The 17,570-nt window shown below is 48.4% G+C and overlaps 6 protein-coding genes across 6 annotated transcripts; 3 read left to right on the forward strand and 3 right to left on the reverse strand.

Moving 5' to 3' along the window:
* Positions 1-27: 27 nt before the first annotated feature.
* On the reverse strand, positions 28-3,722 carry BJ212DRAFT_1481158 (uncharacterized protein; the record flags this gene model as incomplete). Its single annotated transcript, XM_041340214.1, has 10 exons — positions 28-186; positions 244-915; positions 971-1,024; positions 1,076-1,147; positions 2,299-2,970; positions 3,019-3,072; positions 3,127-3,198; positions 3,247-3,284; positions 3,355-3,470; positions 3,523-3,722. The coding sequence occupies 10 exons, from the start codon at positions 3,720-3,722 to the stop codon at positions 28-30; spliced, it is 2,109 nt and encodes a 702-aa protein (XP_041192897.1).
* Positions 3,723-4,101: 379 nt separating this feature from the next.
* BJ212DRAFT_1299922 (rab-GTPase-TBC domain-containing protein) lies at positions 4,102-6,426 on the forward strand (the record flags this gene model as incomplete). Its single annotated transcript, XM_041332939.1, has 12 exons — positions 4,102-4,630; positions 4,659-4,700; positions 4,756-4,852; positions 5,052-5,199; positions 5,251-5,352; positions 5,410-5,415; positions 5,454-5,575; positions 5,628-5,799; positions 5,851-6,071; positions 6,131-6,185; positions 6,240-6,290; positions 6,358-6,426. 12 exons carry the CDS (start codon positions 4,102-4,104, stop codon positions 6,424-6,426), a joined length of 1,614 nt encoding a protein of 537 aa, XP_041192898.1.
* A 94-nt stretch (positions 6,427-6,520) lies between these two features.
* BJ212DRAFT_211077 (uncharacterized protein) lies at positions 6,521-7,508 on the reverse strand. Its single transcript, XM_041342652.1, has 5 exons — positions 7,331-7,508; positions 7,183-7,278; positions 6,931-7,120; positions 6,675-6,885; positions 6,521-6,622 (listed from the first exon to the last, which is right to left on the reverse strand). Exons 1-5 carry the CDS (start codon positions 7,419-7,421, stop codon positions 6,590-6,592), a joined length of 621 nt encoding a protein of 206 aa, XP_041192899.1. The 5' UTR covers positions 7,422-7,508; the 3' UTR covers positions 6,521-6,589.
* Positions 7,509-10,349: 2,841 nt separating this feature from the next.
* On the reverse strand, positions 10,350-12,342 carry BJ212DRAFT_1356368 (uncharacterized protein). Its single transcript, XM_041335706.1, is given in 5 exon segments — positions 10,350-10,430; positions 10,444-10,493; positions 10,506-10,783; positions 10,849-11,081; positions 11,139-12,342. The coding sequence occupies 3 exon segments, from the start codon at positions 12,275-12,277 to the stop codon at positions 10,659-10,661; spliced, it is 1,497 nt and encodes a 498-aa protein (XP_041192900.1). The 5' UTR covers positions 12,278-12,342; the 3' UTR covers positions 10,350-10,430; positions 10,444-10,493; positions 10,506-10,658.
* A 948-nt stretch (positions 12,343-13,290) lies between these two features.
* On the forward strand, positions 13,291-14,922 carry BJ212DRAFT_1481162 (uncharacterized protein; the record flags this gene model as incomplete). Its single annotated transcript, XM_041340215.1, has 2 exons — positions 13,291-13,861; positions 14,000-14,922. 2 exons carry the CDS (start codon positions 13,291-13,293, stop codon positions 14,920-14,922), a joined length of 1,494 nt encoding a protein of 497 aa, XP_041192901.1.
* A 106-nt stretch (positions 14,923-15,028) lies between these two features.
* On the forward strand, positions 15,029-15,678 carry BJ212DRAFT_211132 (uncharacterized protein). Its single transcript, XM_041342653.1, has one exon. It carries the CDS (start codon positions 15,135-15,137, stop codon positions 15,552-15,554), a length of 420 nt encoding a protein of 139 aa, XP_041192902.1. The 5' UTR covers positions 15,029-15,134; the 3' UTR covers positions 15,555-15,678.
* The last annotated feature ends 1,892 nt before the right edge of the window (positions 15,679-17,570 follow it).

Here is a 17,570-nt window from a genome sequence, read left to right on the forward strand (position 1 = left end):
AGAAGGGCTGTAGCACCTCACTAGCAATCATAAGAGCTTGCCGGTGGGCGTAAGGCCATCAAAGCCGTTCTGCGTCCTATCGTAGGTCACGCGGCCACGTAAAACTGTTTGCTGCACAACTCCATTTAGCACCATCCTTTCGTATGCAGAGAATTTGTTCTTGAAGTGGAAGTGTTCCTTTGACACCTGTCGACATTAACGTTAAAGAATGACTGGGCAAAATTGAAAGTGTTTATATTATACCTTGAGCTCGGCTGCAGGGTCCCAGATAACGAGGTCGCCATCATGCCCTACTGATAACCGCCCTTTGGATGATGAAAGCCCGGCATGTTTCGCGGTTTCTTCGCTTGTCCAGCGAATAATCTGACCGAGGCTAATGCCCCTCTTTTGGCCTTCTGTCCATAGAAGGCTAAGGCCAAAGCCGAGGCTGTTTATACCTCCCCAGGCGGTCATGATATCACCTTCCTCGAACTTCTTCAACTCTGCTACACATGGACTATGATCGGATACCACACAGTCGATGGTGCCGTCTATCAATGCCTCCCATAATGCATCTCTGTTTGATTCGGAACGAATAGGCGGGCAGCACTTAAATTCAGGTCGGCCATGTGGTATGTCGTTCGCTGAGAGGCACAAATAATGGAAACACGTTTCCACCGTCAGATTCAACCCACGAGAACGCGCAGCACGAATAATGGGAAGAGCTGAAGCCGCAGATAAGTGGACGATGTGGCAACGAAGGGAGTTGTATTTCTCTTGTAAGGCAGTAATCAAAGAGATAGCGTTGACCTCAAGCTCTTCAGGGCGAGAGGAGAGGAAAGTTTGATATGCTGTTGGATCGTGGTCCTCATGATTTTGCACTGAACAAGAGTCGTCCTCAAGCTCTGCGTGAAATAATAGGACAGTCGATTGATCCTGCGAGAGAACAAAGTTAGCTAGCAGCTCACTGAGTCCTCATATGCAATTTGACCTGGAGCTCTTTCATGTGTTCATGGAGATCATGTTCTGAGACAGAAGGGAATTCCTGGAAAAATGTTATGGGTCATTGGAAGATAGGACGCAACCTCTCACTCACCTCGACACCGCTTTCAATCAAAAAGCACTTGAATCCTTTGACTCCAGCAGCCACCAACGGTTTCAGGTCCGCCTTTATTTCAGTATGAGTTGATCTCCTCAGACAGTCTCGGACGCGTAGCTTGCCTGGTTCCCTGGAATAACTCCACCCCAAAAACCAACGTCGGCCCAGCACTGGCCTTGTGCAGTTTGTCGCTTGATCTCAAGGTTCCGTAAAGTGGTCGTAGGGCGGTATAGAGTTTAACGGCATATCCACGACCGTGGTGATTCCTCCTGCCACGGCTGCTCGCGTACCAGTCCAAAAGCCCTCCCAGTCTGTTCGACCAGGCTCATTTAGATGAACGTGGGCACTGCAAAGGCATTCAAATGACAAGCTTTCTTGTGGATGCGGGACAAAACACTCACTCGACTAGTCCAGGAAGAACAAACTTTTCTCCTGCATCAATGAATGTCGTCTCTCCACCCGGACTTCGTTCTGTATACACTGTTTGGATGTCTGTGATCTTACCTGTGTTAATGTTCACCGTGATCGTTGCTGGCCTGCAGCTGATCTGAACCGGGCAGCAGGGCATTCCGGCTAGTAACAACTAGGGACTGGTTGCTCATGGTCTTATTTTCAACTGACGACGCAATGTGATCGACTGCAAATACGATACGAATGATGAATGAACACTCACATGTATGTACTGCTGATGTACGCAATAGTGATCCAGGGTCAATGCTGCTTCGTACTACTAGGTGCCCAGCCCAGCTGGCTGGCAGTGTTCGATATCGACGTCTTGCTGAGCCCTGGCGCCACCCAATCAGTTAATCGCGGTTCTACCGTGTAAACTTCCTTCTATTAGTCTATCCTGACCGAAAGTTCACCGTCACTGCTTGCACTCAGATAGCGTGATTTCAAGGACTTTCGACAATCACCAAACTAACGCAGGTCATCGCAAATTCGAGACCGCAAAGTTCTGCCCAGTTCACAACACACTGCACACAAGAATTGTCGCGCAAATACGGTACTATAGTAGCTCTCCGGAAGGCTGAAGACCTGTAAACCCATCTTGAAGTGCCGAATCGTAAACCAATCTACCACGAACGAATGTTTTGTGTACGAGGCCTCTCAGAGTCATGCCTTCATATGGGGTCAACTTGTTCTTGAAATACAAATGTTCTTTCGAAACCTATCACTCGACCGATTATCATTACAGGAGCAGCAGCAGAACTAGAATTCACCTTAAACTCTGATTCCGGATCCCAGATCACCAAGTCGCCATCATATCCCACTTTCAGCTGGCCCTTCGTACCAGACAGTCCTGCTAACTCAGCATTTTCAATGCTCATCCAACGGATAATCTGTCCAAGCGAGATGCCTCTCTTCCTTCCGTCCGTCCATAGAAGGCTTAATCCAAGGCCTAGAGAACTGACACCACCCCAGGCTTCCATGAAATCGCCGTGTTCAAGCCCCTTCATCTCAATGAGACAAGGGCTGTGGTCGGAGGTTACACAATCAATGGTACCATCCACGAGGGCGTCCCAGAGAAGATTTCTATTGGAGTCCTCGCGAATTGGAGGGGTGCATTTGTACTCGGTTGCACCATCTGGGATATCCTCTGCTGATAAACATAGATAGTGAAAACAGGTTTCAACGGAAAGCTTGGATCCGCGGTCCTTGGCGGCACGGATGATGGGCAAGGCGGCTGCAGCCGATAGATGGGCGATGTGGCAGGAAACTGAGGGGTACATTGCTTGGAGGCGAGTAATGAAAGTGATAGCGTCCACCTCAAGCTCCTTAGGACGCGAAGAGAGGAATTCCTGGTATGACCTTGGATTAAGCCGGTGCTGGGCTGGTGAAGATGCGGTCTGCATTTCAGCGTGGAAAATCATGACAGAATTCTTTGAAAAGTGCTGCCAGTTAGAGGATAGCCATTGTTTTCATGCTTAACAAAGCCCTACTTGGAGGTGGGACATGTGCGTATGAAGGTCACTCTCAGAGACGCAAGGGAATTCCTATGTAAAGCAGGCATAAACATAGATATGCACAGAATTTTGACTTTGAATTACCTCGATGCCTGTATCGATCAAAAAGCACTTGAAGCCTCTGACGCCAGCGGATAAGAGGGGTCCTAACTCGGCCTGTAGATGATGAACACCTGGCGCGCTGGAATCTGCTGGTTCACTTACTTGATTCTGAGGAATCGCTCCTCCCCAAAATCCAACATCTACCCAACACTGTCCACTAGCAGAGCGACAGTTTGATATCAAGGTTCTTTGCTGTGGTGGTGGGCGGACTTGAATCGACGGGCATATCGATTAGAGCGGTGACGCCTCCAGCAGCTGCGGCTTGTGTACCGGTCCGAAAGCCTTCCCAGTCCTGGTTTCCGGGTTCCTCTAGATGAACATGGGCACTGTCATTGTGATAGTTAGCAATAGTGCTTTGTAACGAGGAACGACCCCCACTCGACCAGCCCAGGAAGAACAACTTTGTCTCCAGCATCAACGAAATGTAGATCCCCGCTTTTCTTACACGCTTCATCGCCAATGTACTCCAAGCGGACTTCGATTATTTTGCCAGTCCTGAGGTCAACATTGATCGTCGCAGGTCGTGGCAGATCAAAATCAGGAAGTAATACATTGCGACTGGTCACAGTAAGAAACATGATAACCTGCCTAGTTAATGGGCTACAGATGCAGTCGTGTTCTTAAACGATTACATTAATAGACCGTTCAACTTGGGAAGTGACTGCGAGATGAAGTACGGGCTCATGTCCAACGGAAATCGAGGATACTCGTGACTAGAACACTGCGAGTGCTTTGAATCCATAAGCGTTGCAAGGCTTCATCACGTTGAATCTTGAAAGATGCACATGGCAGTGGTGCACAAACTGGCTTTGTGAAATTTTGACATGAGAGCCACGTGACAATACATGATCGAGAACGAGTGCCTGAAGACGCTCTGGATCCAGGCTTAGGCTACCTTGGTTTACAAGCCCTGTGTGTTGATACCCCATGTACCATCTTCCAGCGTAATTTGTTCAAATGTCAAACGGAAGTACCGGAAATGATGTTTCTGTTGCGGTAGCATCAAAACCGGATCCACCTTCACCTCTCGATACACTGCTTTCCCCAAAGGGCCCAACATACGACGAACTTTCCCCAAGAGGATCTGTCGCGGAGTCCGACTATAACGATGTAATCCTTGATGACGATCCAAGCTTCTCAACTGTTCCGCTCTCAGAAAATACCAGCCTTGTCACAGAGCCAGGCGCGGACGATCCGCTTCCGAAGCTGAACCGCAGGACAACTATTTCATCAACACCCTCGAAAGCTTTTTCTTCCTTACGTCATTTCTCACATAAGAAGTCTGCTTCGACAATAACGATACCATCTGCTCCTGGAAGTAATATCCTTGCGCGTATCGGATCACAGGGTACCCGCGATGAAAGCAGTATAGAAGCATTGCGGAGTGCTGGAGAAGGGCAGCAGAAGCTTCACGAAGAGTTTTTGCGCCTTCATAACGAGCGACGTGCTGAGGCAACAGAATCTGAACAGGGAGGCATAGACTGGGGTAAGAGTGACTATGCACCATTTTTCAGTTCTGATTCCAGTGCAAGGTTTCTGGGGAGCTGTCATTTCAGGTAATGTGACAACTTTCTAAGCGATCTTGTATCCGGTATTCATCTCGTATCGTAGATTATCAAGGTTTTGCAGCCTCGAATCCCAAAAAACTAGCCAAAGCGATCGAAAAAGGGATTCCGGATGCACTTCGTGGAATGATGTGGCAGTTAATGTACGGTGCTTCCTGACACTCAGCTCCACCACTGATAAGACGCTTGAGGCAGGGCAGCGTCAAAGAACGCCGAACTAGAGAATACATACCTTTCGCTTCTCAAGGAGTCCAGTCCTCATGAAAAGCAATCACGCGAGATCTCGGAAGGTTCAAATTTTCTTTGAATGTCCATATTTATGTCTTGACCTTGACTTCACAGAACCTTTCCTCACCACGATTTCTTTACCGATGGACAGGGCATCGGCCAAGAACATCTTTTTAACGTTCTTAAAGCATACTCATTGTACGATCCTCAAGTTGGTTATTGTCAAGGTCTTCCTTTCGTTGTAGCAGTACTCCTTCTCAATGTGAGCTTTTAGTTGCTCCAGTTCAATTTGATTTTACTTTTTACGACCTAGATGCCAGACGAAGAGGCCTTCTCACTCCTCGTGAGGTTGATGCACTCTTATGATCTCCGGGGTCATTTTCTCCCAGAGATGCCTAAACTGCAGCTCCGACTTGTATGTAGAGATCCAATACAACAGCTATTTTCATTCACACTTACTCTCCGATGTTAGTACCAGGTATGCCTCTCAGTTGGATCTGCGATCACTGTCTCAAGCGACAACAGTTCGATCGATTGATAGAAGAACTATTACCCGTGCTCCACGTTCATTTCCTTAGACAAGGCATTAAATCTAGCATGTTCTGCTCGCAGTGGTTTCTAACGCTCTTCAGCTATCGGTAAGCCTGCAATTTTGAAGACGCGTAGTGTAACTCAATAGTGGAACTTCAGGTTTCCACTAGAAATTGTAGTCCGGATATATGACAATTGTTTGGCCAGTGGCATAGAAGCCATCTTTGCATTCAGCATCGTGCTGCTCCAGAAGAATGAAGACGAGCTACTTACCCTCAAATTTGATGATATCCTCGCATTTCTGAAGAATAAGATTTTTGATCGGTACAAGGTACGTCGCGCCATCCTATCGTTGCACTCTGCTTCACAGTGAAATTGATAGATCGAGCCTTCGGAATCACCTGAAGACCACATCACTGGTTCCGATAAGAGCGTTAAGTATGATGTGGATGCGTTCGTGGTGGACGCCATCTCTATGAAGATCACGCCATTCATGTTGGACACTTACTCACACGAGTATGAAGACCTTGTTCGGACCCGAGATGCGCATGCCATCGAAATCGATACCTTGCGAAACAATAATCGCAGCTTGTCCGCGCAAGTGTGAGTGCTCGTCGACAAGCACAGCTGACCATCTTTGAATGCGTGGACTGCAATGACAGGAAAGAACTTGATACGAATATGGCGCAATTAAATGCAGAGCACGTCGAAATCCTTGTAAGTCGTGACATAAACATTGTCATTTCATACATTGACTAAGCGGTCGTTCAGAACCAGCTTGTAATGGCTCGGCTACGAAACGAAGAGCTTGAAGAAGAATTGGTTAGATACAAACTCCTGTACAGTACCTTTCCCTTCCCGTGCGCTATGGTTCTGAAATCCATGACAGTTACGCCGAGGCCATGCACGAGAATCAGGACTCCCTATCATCTCATCGCTTGTCATCTCCTCGGGCTAGTCGAAAGGGAAGTCGCCACTTATGATACAGAAAATGGACTCCACAGGACATATGGAATACACATAAATTAATTTCCCCGAGCGGTACATGTGTTGAAAGGAAATTTCTGATATACAGGGCAGGCCCTCACAAGGTAGTACAAGTATGATGGACGAAAAAGAAACTACTTGGATTGAAGCCCTTGCGCAAGTTGAATCTACAGACACACATTAAAGCGTGGTCGACCCTTCATTCACGTGAACACTGACCTCTTCCTTGCTGATGATGCGCAACTCTCCAGGAGACGTGGCCTTGCCTGTGGCAGCGCCATAAGCGACTTGCGCTGTACGCACCGCAGAGGAGTGCTTCGTAATCCAAAACTTGATCTCATCCGGAATGACCTCGATCACGGCAACGCGTGGGTCATTCTTGTCGCCCTTGTGGATACCATCCTTCAGGTCGCCGATGTAGCCGGTAATCCTGCGCTCAATCAAAATATGCCAATGCATGAGCAGTTAAACGCACATCGAAGACCAATGCTTATTAATCAGATCCTTGTCCTGAGTCACTCTGGCTCTACCGGAGTAGGACGCCCAATCTGTGGAGGATGGGTCACAGAAGCTAACATTGACGTGCGCATCATTCTCGATTTCCTCGAACTTGTGGGACACGTTGTTCGCGAGGAACACGAGGTTCAGCTGCGTGTCGCTGTATGCTTTACAAGGCAACGCGCATATTAGAATGAAGAGTGGTATGCAGCGAGGATTGGATTCGTACGCGTAGCAGGAGTCATTGCTCGGGAATGCAAGTTCCCGTTTGCATCGCGCGTGACGAGCATTCCGATCTTTGCATTTTTGATGACGGTATGCAAATCTGACGAGTCGTCAGTGCGATGAACCAGGTACTTGTGAAATAGAATGTGTACCGGTGATGTTCTCCTGAACAGTGAGATTCGTGTTCTCTGCGAGACTGGAGTAGGGATCGAGACGGGCTTGTTCTGGGCTCAAATCAGACATGTTTGTAAAATAGATGTGATAGTTTAGGTAAAGGAGAATGTGGTCGGGGACGAAAGGATTGAGGTTTTATATACGATTGGATGGTGTGACGTCGATGTTGCTGCACCATAAACCATGACGTCAGACGATCTACAGTACCTTCCATATCGGGTATAGAAAGACCGTTTGGAGAGGTTAGCGCCCGACTCGCTTATCCCTGGCATGTTTTCTGCATCGAACCAAACCAGTGTTTTGCGTTGGCAGATGCACTGCTAATCCTATGTGCCTCTACTGTCAATGTATGATGTTCGACTCATACTACAGATGTCCATCTTGAGTCTAGTCTTAGGCAAGTGGGCAGTATGACAGTGACAGGACAGAAATCTGTTACAGGTTCGAAACCTGCTCAACAATCTTTTTCCTCCTACCACACATTCAAGTTGAACATTCACTCATGGATAGATCCTTCAAGGTCTATCTTAAGCCTCAGAACAGATTAGAAGTCTGCTCTCCTGCCAAGGTGGTGTGGATTTGAAACCTGCCGATAAATGTCTTATCACCGTACCCGGGCCTGTCCTTGACATGGATGGTTTCCTCGGGGGTCCATCTTAATTGGTCCTAGCTAAGTGGTCACCACAACAGAATCTAAATCTGTCTCTTGGACTGTACCAGCACAGGTTCGAAACCTGTGGATAATAGTTTTTTCTATCAGAACATACCTTGAAGATTCACTCACGGATGGTTTCCTCAGAGGTCCTTCTTAACCGGTCTTAGTCAGGTGGTCACCACAACAGAAGCAAAATCTGTCGAACTCGCTGACGACAAGATTTCTTTTATATATATATCGGAATACACCTTGAAGATTCACTCATGGACAGTTCTTCGGAGGTTCAACTTCACTGGTCTTAGCCAAGTGGTTATCAGAGTCAAAATCTGTTTCTCTTGGATTGCTCAGGTTCGAAACCTGCCGATGATAAGGTTTTTTCCCTGCAGCACACCTTGGCATTGGCTCATGGACGGTTTCTTCAGGGGCTCGTCATGACTGGTCCTAGCCAGGTGGTTACCAGAGTCAAAATCTGTTTCTCCTGGACTGCTCAGGTTCGAAACCTGCCGATGACAAGGTTTTTTCCCTGCAGCACACCTTGGCATTGGCTCATGGACGGTTTCTTCAGAGCCTCACCATGACTGGTCCTAGCTCGGTGGTTACCCCAGCAGAGTCAAAATCTGTTCCTCTTGGACTGCAGGTTCGAAAACTACCAACAACTTTTTCTCTCTCTCGGTACACACCTTCGCATTCACTCATGGACAGTTCCTTGGGGGTTCTCAACTTCATCCTGACCAAAGTGGTTACCTCAACGGAATCAAAAATCTGTTTCTCTTGCACTGTGCAGGTTGCAGACAACAAGTTTTTTTTCTATCAGAACACGCCTTGACATCGACTAATGGATGGTTTCTTTAGAGACTCATCCTAACTGGTCGTAGCCAGGTGGTTACCACAACAGAATCGAAATCTGTTTCCCTTAGGTCGTATAGGTTCGAAACCTGCTAAACTTCTTTTTGCAACACACCTTGACATTCAATTATTGATCGTTTCGTTGGAGGGTCATCTAACTGGTCTTAGCCAAGTGGTCACCCCAACAGAATCCAAATCTGTTTCCCGGAGTTGGTTCGAAACCTGCTGACAACATTTTTGTGGTGTATAGATCCTCGGAGGTCCAATCATCGTGGCGAAACCTCCTTTTTTATGTGATAGTCTGTCCATGAAATGGAATTTACCTTCACGCTTCTTCGAAACATAAAATATATCCCCGAGGTGCGTACGTGCCAACTTAGATTCTCGATGATGTAACCTCCCCACATATAGCTTTCAAGTTATCCTCGGTCGCATTGGAAGAGTCAACGACCGAAGGAGTGTCCATTGATGAAGCTTCAGCAAGGCTGGAAGAATCGAAAGTGGCAAACCAGATCATATCATGTGTGTTTACGTGCGCTCCTGTCTCATGTCGGCGCCGAGGCGGAACAAAAGATTATTTATTTTCGACCCTCGCGGCGAGACCCGGGTACCGGACAGAGAGGTCAACACGAAACTCTAGAACACCCTCTGATGGAAAGCTCAAGGCACCAAGCAGGAGTGGCCCATTGACACATGTATAACGAATAAAAGGGGTTCAGCGAGAACTGAATAACAGGCACAAAGACAACTTGATAAGCCTCTAACAAATAAGGGGTCAAATGACTGTAACCGAAACGATGGGAAACCGATCGTGTTGGACAAGAGCGCTTCTCCATTGCATCTACTGGCCTCGCTCTCGCTGACATGGTTCAAGATGGAAGTTCATCTTTCTGGTTTCTCTCGGTTCTTGGTTTCACGACTTACGAGATTGTTAGTGATCGGTGACCGTAGTGGATCCAAGACTTGGTCTTATTTGTTGCCAACTAGTAACCTTCACTTCTTTGCTGTGTGCAAGCGCGACTCTCACCATCTGCTCTGAAGCCAGACGACGGTTCACAGCCAACCCCCTTGTGACGAATCGAGAGGCTCGGACTAGGAACGGGACTTTGTATCGAGTCAAAAGACTACAGAACGATATTCGACGAGGAGAGGTATTAATACGCAGATTGAGACGGAGAATCAAAGGAGAACGTGTATGAAGCATGTAACGAAGAGTGATTGCGTATGTAAAAGAAAAGGATGAGTACATACGAGAGTGATGTCGATAGTCATATCTTGACACCCCTACAGCCGTGAAATGCTAGACGTGTATAAGGCGGTCGCAGGAGTTTCAGGAGCTCCGGCAGAGGACAAAACATCAATTGGCACTTTCCAGACGAGGATGAACGCAGAAATGGCATTGATACCTTTCCTCAATGAAGACGATGGGCTCACCTCATGCAGTTTTCAATGTCTCGTCGAGCAGAATTTCGAACACTGCACTGATTCATTTAAATAGCGCGCATTACAAAACAGATTGTGCATATCACTAATACGGCTGTGTTGAATTTCTTGTCCTCAGATCGGAATAGAGGTAGATAGAGAGACGAGTCCTTGAGTGTGATCAATCGATAAAATGTAATTTGCCAGACAAATTGTAGAGGAAAGCAGAGGAAATTAGACATATGTAACTCAAAACACACATCACTGAGGCAAATACAAGACATATATACAGCTACAAACCTCGTGAATAACAATACAATTCCTATGTGCAGCAGCAAAAACATTGCAAGTCCAAGAAACATCGAACAACAAGACTAGCACTGTTAATACTTCGACCAAGCGGGGGTCTGGGGTTCCGCTTGCAACGCCGGAAAGTCAGTTGCTTCCCACGTTCCCGGTATGAGGGCGATTGGGAGGAGCCAGGTGGCAGTGAGAACTATTCCGTACCCTAGTTTTGATGGAAACATTGTGACAGCAATTAGATAAGATTCAGTCACGTTGATGGACGGGTACCTTTATCAAAAACTTTGACTGCTGACCAACTCCAGGCAATGAAACCTCCGATGTAGCCGAGGTATGGTACAAGTCGGCGGAGAAAACTCATCGGGGTACGCAGCTGTGGCGGCATGAGCGAGATTGGTAAATGATCCAGTAGCCACTTCAATGCGGTTGTGATCAAGGCAGCGCGTTTCGCAGCTTCAAGCTGTTTATCATTGAGAGCATCGAGCACAGGAGGTGGAAGGTAACTAAGATCAGCCACATCAGTTTTAAAGGTGCGCGATTATATCAGTAAAAACGCCTACATTCGGAACCCCCACCACATCGCCTGGATGGATATTTTTGTGGGCGACGGGAGCCAGACACGATATTCAACTTGCTCAATTACACCAACAGCAGTTGTGTCCCCTGGTTCGACTCTGCTGCTGGATGTAACCTGCTCAGAGCCCGCCCTCTGTTTCCCCTTGCGTCTATCGGAACTCTCGCTCTGGGCGAGGACTTGTTCGATTGACTCTGATGGAAGGGGAACGAAAGTCAGCTGGGGCGTGCGTATCTCTTCTCCATCTCCATTGTGGGAGACAATCTCAGAACGCGCAATCTCTATCTCCGAGTCCTCCGTGGGCTCTAAAGGCCCGTACATCATCACCGATCCATTATCATCTTCATACTCCGCGCCAGTGCGCGGTTCCTCTACATTTGGCTCAGCGGTGCTATCGCTCTTTGCGAGAGGGGATCGCAATCGGTCTAACACAGACCAGACGGACTCTCTCCCACGATCGACTGACCCATTCATGACAGTGAATGAAGTGAGGAATGTCATCAACTTTGAGTCAGAAAATCCTGGGGATGGAGGGTTGTCATTGGAATCTATGACTGGCGTTCCAGACGGTGTAGTATGAAAGGGGGGGAAAGATGTGGGTAGCCCAGATGGCATGGAGGGCAATGATGCGATCATAGCTTGGATTTTTCGAGCGAGAGTGTCAGCTTCTGGTGGTTCGCTTTCAACTCCGACTTCTCCAGCATCAAATTGAATCACATCAGCAGTCGCACTGCTGCCTGCCTCCTGGATCTCATCATCAATGATGGGGGGAGCAGGAAGGGATGCAGCAGTGGGAGTGATCGGTTGTTGACCTTGGTTGCCTTCCTCTACGAGCCAGGAGGACGGAGGAAATCCTGGCCTCTTCGCCTTGCGGGCATACTTCAAGAGCTTGTCTATAGTGTTTATCTTCGCTTTTGGAAGTTTTGATGTGGAAGGCGATGAAGCTTCCTGGGCGTCTGCATGAGCGGTCGGCGTCGATTGCTCTGTTGTAGCGCTGGCCTTGCTGAAGCTCCTGACAAACCGAGGAACGACGCCAGGGGTCAGCTCTGATCTTGGAGGCGACACATGTTCTTGTTCCATTGAGGCCAGATAGAAGCAGTTTTGGTGGCTGCGCGTCATGTGCATGCTATGTGTGGCTGTGCCCGATAGTTATTACATCTTGTTTTGGTAATCGGGTGTTAGCGATTGCCTGTCGGTTTCCTCGAGGCTCGAGGGTGTGGTTTTTCGCGCGGGGCCGCCGCAGACAGACGATCAATGTCCCTTTTATACTGAGTTGTTTTCTGGTATGCTCATTAACAGTACTACTAGTAACTGAGTGCACGAATGTTACTTCACTTCGTCACGTGGACTTTTGTAGGTATCGCGCGGGGCCCCTGACTGATTTGGTTGTTAAGGCCGAGTACATTAATATTGCCCTTTGACCTAGACGTCCTCGCTTTTAATATTGGTGAAGCCTCTTAACACCACGTCCGCGAAAATTATGCAGCATGCTGGTAGTTCGGCACGTCTTGATCGATATCATTCTTCCGATCCGATATATACTAAGTGATATGTATCAGTCTGTATCGATATGATGTGTACATATACGTACGATGGCAGCTGGGGATTCAAATTTTTTGTCGGACATAAGTCGGTATAGCAGATCAAGCTGATCGTGATGATTTGATAAGATTAGATGTAAAACCAAAAGAGTACTTACAGCTGTGTAAATTGTTCCGGACCTCCGGTTAACGTTGAAGATGAGACTAATCCATTGTGGACTACAGCGGTGTTGAAGCTAGCGACGGAGGCGGGTTGCAGATTAGAATCAGTACTCAGCGAGAAACCAAGTCATGGTGACCGTTCTAACATTATGTCGGATTAGCTGTTTCTTTGTGGGAGAATTAGCCGCCGCGTGTTTCTTTAGATGAAGCTGAAATGGGAAAGATGTGCGAGGCGTGGCGTGCAGCCGGCGGGCTGAGCCAAGGCAATAGCCCTGCATTTACTTTACATTATTTCACTCACTCTGACGTTAAATTGGCTTTGCAGCCTTTTGACTCTTGACTCCATCAAACATCCTTTCATCGCGTGTACTACCCATCTTAAACATTTAAATCTAGTCTACCATCAGCTCATATCACCTCCTGGGACTCTATATCATGAGCATGACCACCACGCTCTCCATGCCGACTATTGATTCTCTCTGTCCTCAGATTCAATCCTTGTCTCGCCCTCAAACTTATCCCCGTCATCGTGAGGTCTTGGCTATAACAATGAACAATGTAGCCAACCCCACATATCTTCACGACTACCCAATTCATCCCTCTCGCTTCCCAATCTCCTCAATTCGTCCAGATGGCCCACAGAATACTCCATCCATACCACCCCGCACTCCCCCAAAGCCTGTATTCCCGCGGTACGACCCTCTCCGTGTCCTCTCCCGAGAATCCACCCCACCCCCACCCACAAAGCAGTCAGTTTTACACCCCCTACAGGTGGCACCCGGTGTCCTGGCAAACGGCGTCATCACTGTGATGCTACCCGCCGTCCGCGAGTTTCTCAGTGCTGCTGCCAGTACACCACCTGCCGCACCCGAGCTCCCAAGCGACAGTAGAGTATTAGCGCTTGCTGCTCTTGCCGTGTTCTATCGTCCGATGCACCCTGCACATTGGGTCTTTTGGAATAAGGAACAGAAGAAGAACACTGCAGCTATTGTGCAGAGCGTACTCGGTGAGTCTACTTGACACGTTCGCTCTCATGTAGTCCCATGCACCGTAATTCTTGCGTCCTCGCCTTTGATTCGCACCGATTCTACTTTCTATTGCACTCAGTGTGACTCTGTCAATCATGTACTAACATCCGCTTCAGATACCACCCCCACTCCCATCATCTCACCCATCGGCTGGATAGCCATCCAAGACAATCTATGGATTCTTGGTTCCCTCCAACACGCCTATTCCAGTGCCCTATCTTCCCAACCCTGGTACACCGCATACGTCCCATCTGAAAGCGAAACCCGCATGAGTCTGCGCAAGCGCAAGCCCACCATGATCCAAGAGCAAGTCATTGAAGATGATGACGACGATCTCCTCATGCCTCCTCCACCGAGGAAGCGCGCAAGGACGCGCAGGACTGCTACAACCGCCAGGAGTCCGAGGAAACCGGAAGAATTCTCCCCTCCTGACAACCCGGAGACAGAGGATGTGCCCGATGAGGTCGAAGCTAGCACTGAACTACCGGAACCGGAACCAGTGCTCATGTTAACGCGCGCAGCGAAGCGCGAGCTCATCGAAATCCCTGTGCCAGTACAGGTGGCTGAGAAATCTGTCTCACCAGAGCCGCGTAGGAGCCAGCGGAAGAAAGGTGATTCACCGGCATCTTCGGCGACTACTCTCACGCGCATCCACTCGCGGGAGTTGTCGGCAGAGTCCGTGGAAGGCGTTGAGAGCGCTGGAAGTAGCACTGTTTGCGAGGAGGAGCCAGACAAGGAAAAAACAAAGAAAGGTCGTGCGAACAAGGATGTTAAGCGCATTGATACAGCTGTCAAGCGTCTTGACAATACCGGCGAGGAGGAGGGAGACGAGGAAGAAGCTGAGGAGGAGAAATCTGCTCCCATCAGGAGATCTCGTACCTCGACTTCTCGTGCAAAGCCGAGGTCCAGGGCCCCACCAAAGAGAACCAACTCGGCCAATACCAATTCTGAGGAAGGCGGCGAGCACGTAGATGCCACTCCCGCACCTCCTGTGCCCAAACTAAAGTCACGCTCACGCCCAAGGACACGCAGGCGTTAGACTGGCACGGATTCTTTTTGTTTCAATACATCAATGGATTTCTAACGCACTGGAGGGACCGAACCATCATATCACGAATTGCATCGAGCACCGGAGCACATCACACATCACATCACATTATATCGCACAAGCATCGCGCTTCGTCACTGGTCAAGATAACCTGGCCCATCGGATCAGGATTAACGAAAGGAAGGAAGCATCTGAAGGAATGAATGCGTAGAATGTACTATCATCGATTTTCAGGACTGAGAAGCTGTTGCATCATCATTTTTCTTCCTATTCTCGTTATTTTAATTTTCCCTATCCTCCCACCATCATCTCCCAGTTGTCTTTCCTTTCTTTTTTTCTCCCCTTCCCCTCTTCATTTCCGATCAGATTTCTTTTCTCTCGCTCAGGTGCACAGGTACTGGATTTGTCAGGGGCAAGAACCCATCGTTTGTTGTCGCGCTGCTATCGTTTCCTTTTTTTGCCATTGTCACCATCACTATCATCACTTTTCTCGATTCCTTTTCTCTTCTGGCCTGTTCTGCGTGTATCATCACATGGCAGGTTTGTACATGGCGAGCTGGATCGCCCTTGTAACGGCAGGGATGATACTGGTGTATATGTACTACTACGACTGCTACCTATAGATAGCTGGAGCTCAGGCTGCACACTTGCAGAGCAGAGAGCGGTGTATATCATATTTTCTTGATTTTCACGTTGTACGTTAATATCGTGCCAAAACATGAACGATCTGTTCGCGAGTCGCGCCAGCGCGTCAATGGGACGCGGTGTGACAAGTCACGTGTGTGTGTGCTTGTTGTCACGTTTTGGCAAAACTTTGCCAAGCTCCTCCCGGTGTGTCTTCGTCGTCATGAACTGCGATCAGATGTACATATGTATATCTCTCAGAGATCTACACATGAATGTGCTAATGGCACATTCACGTTCGATCACGCCGCGACATGCTGCGACTTGGCCGCGACCCTACCTGCCGTACGGAAACCCGAATCTCAAATAGCCACGATGATCCCGATCACAACAGAGGGTATGCACTCCCGGATCTACTACATTGATGCTACTGAAATCCACCCGACGGGATCCCCGAGTTCGATTGGCAATTATGGCTGTATATCTTGCCTTAATCTGTTTCAGGTTGCGTTTAAATTAACTTCCTATAGGACGTCGCCTCCTTACCGTTTTGATCATCGATACTATTAATCCGGGACTTGGACTTGAATATAAGTATGTGTTTGTTGCTTTTATCGCGGTCTGACATTTCACAGCGGGTTTGGAATGTAATTCAGCTTTTGGCTCAGGTTGTTGCGTCTCCTCATCGAAGGAGTTGATTTCGGGCGACTATCCTAGACCATCCTTGATAACTGAGACGCGCTAGTGGCTCATTTGAAATATCCGCCAGGATGGTAGATCGACAATATTAATGCGGCGGTCCACGCCGCCCACGAAATACCAAGATACCTATTGTGACGTTGGCGGCCATTGACGCCGTGCCCGACATATCTCCGAATCCCACACTGGGACTCTGAGCCTGAAAACGGCGCCTGGTGGATTTAAAGAGCTCCCTTGGTTGGATTCCCTGACCGAGGGCATGGAACGCCTTGCTGAGGTATATGCGCTTCGAGGTGGCGGTGTGCGGGATAATACTGCATGCTCGAAGCTTCCTACTTGAGCTTGTGACACCGTGGCGCTCCATTCCCCTGGCTACTCCGAAGGAGAACACCTTTTCAAGAACACGGGATGTCTCCCTACATTCTGGACCTACGCAAGGTTTTGGATCTTTCCATGCGAGCATTGCCTAGGAAGGATACGACTGTTGTATGACCGTGACAGGTGCTATCATCGCCTCATCAAGTGCCTTGTGTTATCCAAGATGCCCCGAAAAAGAAATCACGCTCTCGACACACCATACAGCACGCATATACTCAAGTTATCAGTATCCCGTTCCCCGTTGCCACGATGATGTCACGGCGCCTGTTTTTACCCTCGGATGGCATAGCTGCATGTTCTAACTACATGGGCCTTTCTCACTAGGCCGCGAACACAATAAAACCGATCATCATATGCTCATACAGAAAGCTTCTGTCCACTGCTCTATGGTTTTACAACCGTGCCACACTAGAACGAGATATCCGTATATTTGGTGTTATTACCCATCCAAGCCACCGCCCGTCACAACGTCGTGCCGGACATGAAATACCACTGGTCCCTGAACGTCATCGCAAGCCTTTGGCGTATTGAAACCATTCCATGGTATCCTAGGGACTCTTGCGTTGCCGCTGGGCTTCTCGTCATTATCAACTCCGGCTGACACAGCCTTTCCGTCAACGACTCCGCAAACCTTCATAAACGTTCGTCCGTTCCTGCACCAAAACTGCGGCTCTCAGTTATATCGCAACGCCGAACTTTATAAGAAACGTTTCGCATGACCTTGTCTACGGTTCGACGGAGTAGCGTTCAAGCGTTCTTAGCGTTTTCAACCGGACCTCTGGCCCAAATGTCTCGTTGTTTGGTTATCATGCGACATGTCGATTTACGGCAAAATTCCCAGCATTAGGGTTACGTCTGGTGCGGGGATCATTGGCGAGCTTCTCCCTATTCCAAGCTGGACTCACGTGGACATCCGATTCCGTCATATGTCCCCCTTG

This window comes from Suillus subaureus (genome assembly GCF_016647635.1).
Source record: "Suillus subaureus strain MN1 chromosome Unknown BJ212scaffold_17, whole genome shotgun sequence".
Lineage (NCBI taxonomy): Eukaryota > Fungi > Basidiomycota > Agaricomycetes > Boletales > Suillaceae > Suillus > Suillus subaureus.

What these genes read in the sequence shown, in the direction of transcription:
- BJ212DRAFT_1356368 (XM_041335706.1), bottom strand. Translation starts at nt 12,277, where the DNA reads ATGCACATGACGCGCAGCCACCAAAACTGCTTCTATCTGGCCTCAATG. An exon ending in ATGTGGTGGGGGTTCCGAAT is followed by an intron (nt 11,082 to 11,138) that starts GTAGGCGTTTTT and finishes GGCTGATCTTAG; the next exon opens with TTACCTTCCACCTCCTGTGC. An exon ending in AGTCAAAGTTTTTGATAAAG is followed by an intron (nt 10,784 to 10,848) that starts GTACCCGTCCAT and finishes CATCAAAACTAG; the next exon opens with GGTACGGAATAGTTCTCACT.
- BJ212DRAFT_211132 (XM_041342653.1), top strand. Translation starts at nt 15,135, where the DNA reads ATGCGTAGAATGTACTATCATCGATTTTCAGGACTGAGAAGCTGTTGC.
- BJ212DRAFT_211077 (XM_041342652.1), bottom strand. Translation starts at nt 7,421, where the DNA reads ATGTCTGATTTGAGCCCAGAACAAGCCCGTCTCGATCCCTACTCCAGT. An exon ending in TGTTCAGGAGAACATCACCG is followed by an intron (nt 7,279 to 7,330) that starts GTACACATTCTA and finishes ACGACTCGTCAG; the next exon opens with ATTTGCATACCGTCATCAAA. An exon ending in GCATCATCAGCAAGGAAGAG is followed by an intron (nt 6,623 to 6,674) that starts GTCAGTGTTCAC and finishes GTGTGTCTGTAG; the next exon opens with ATTCAACTTGCGCAAGGGCT.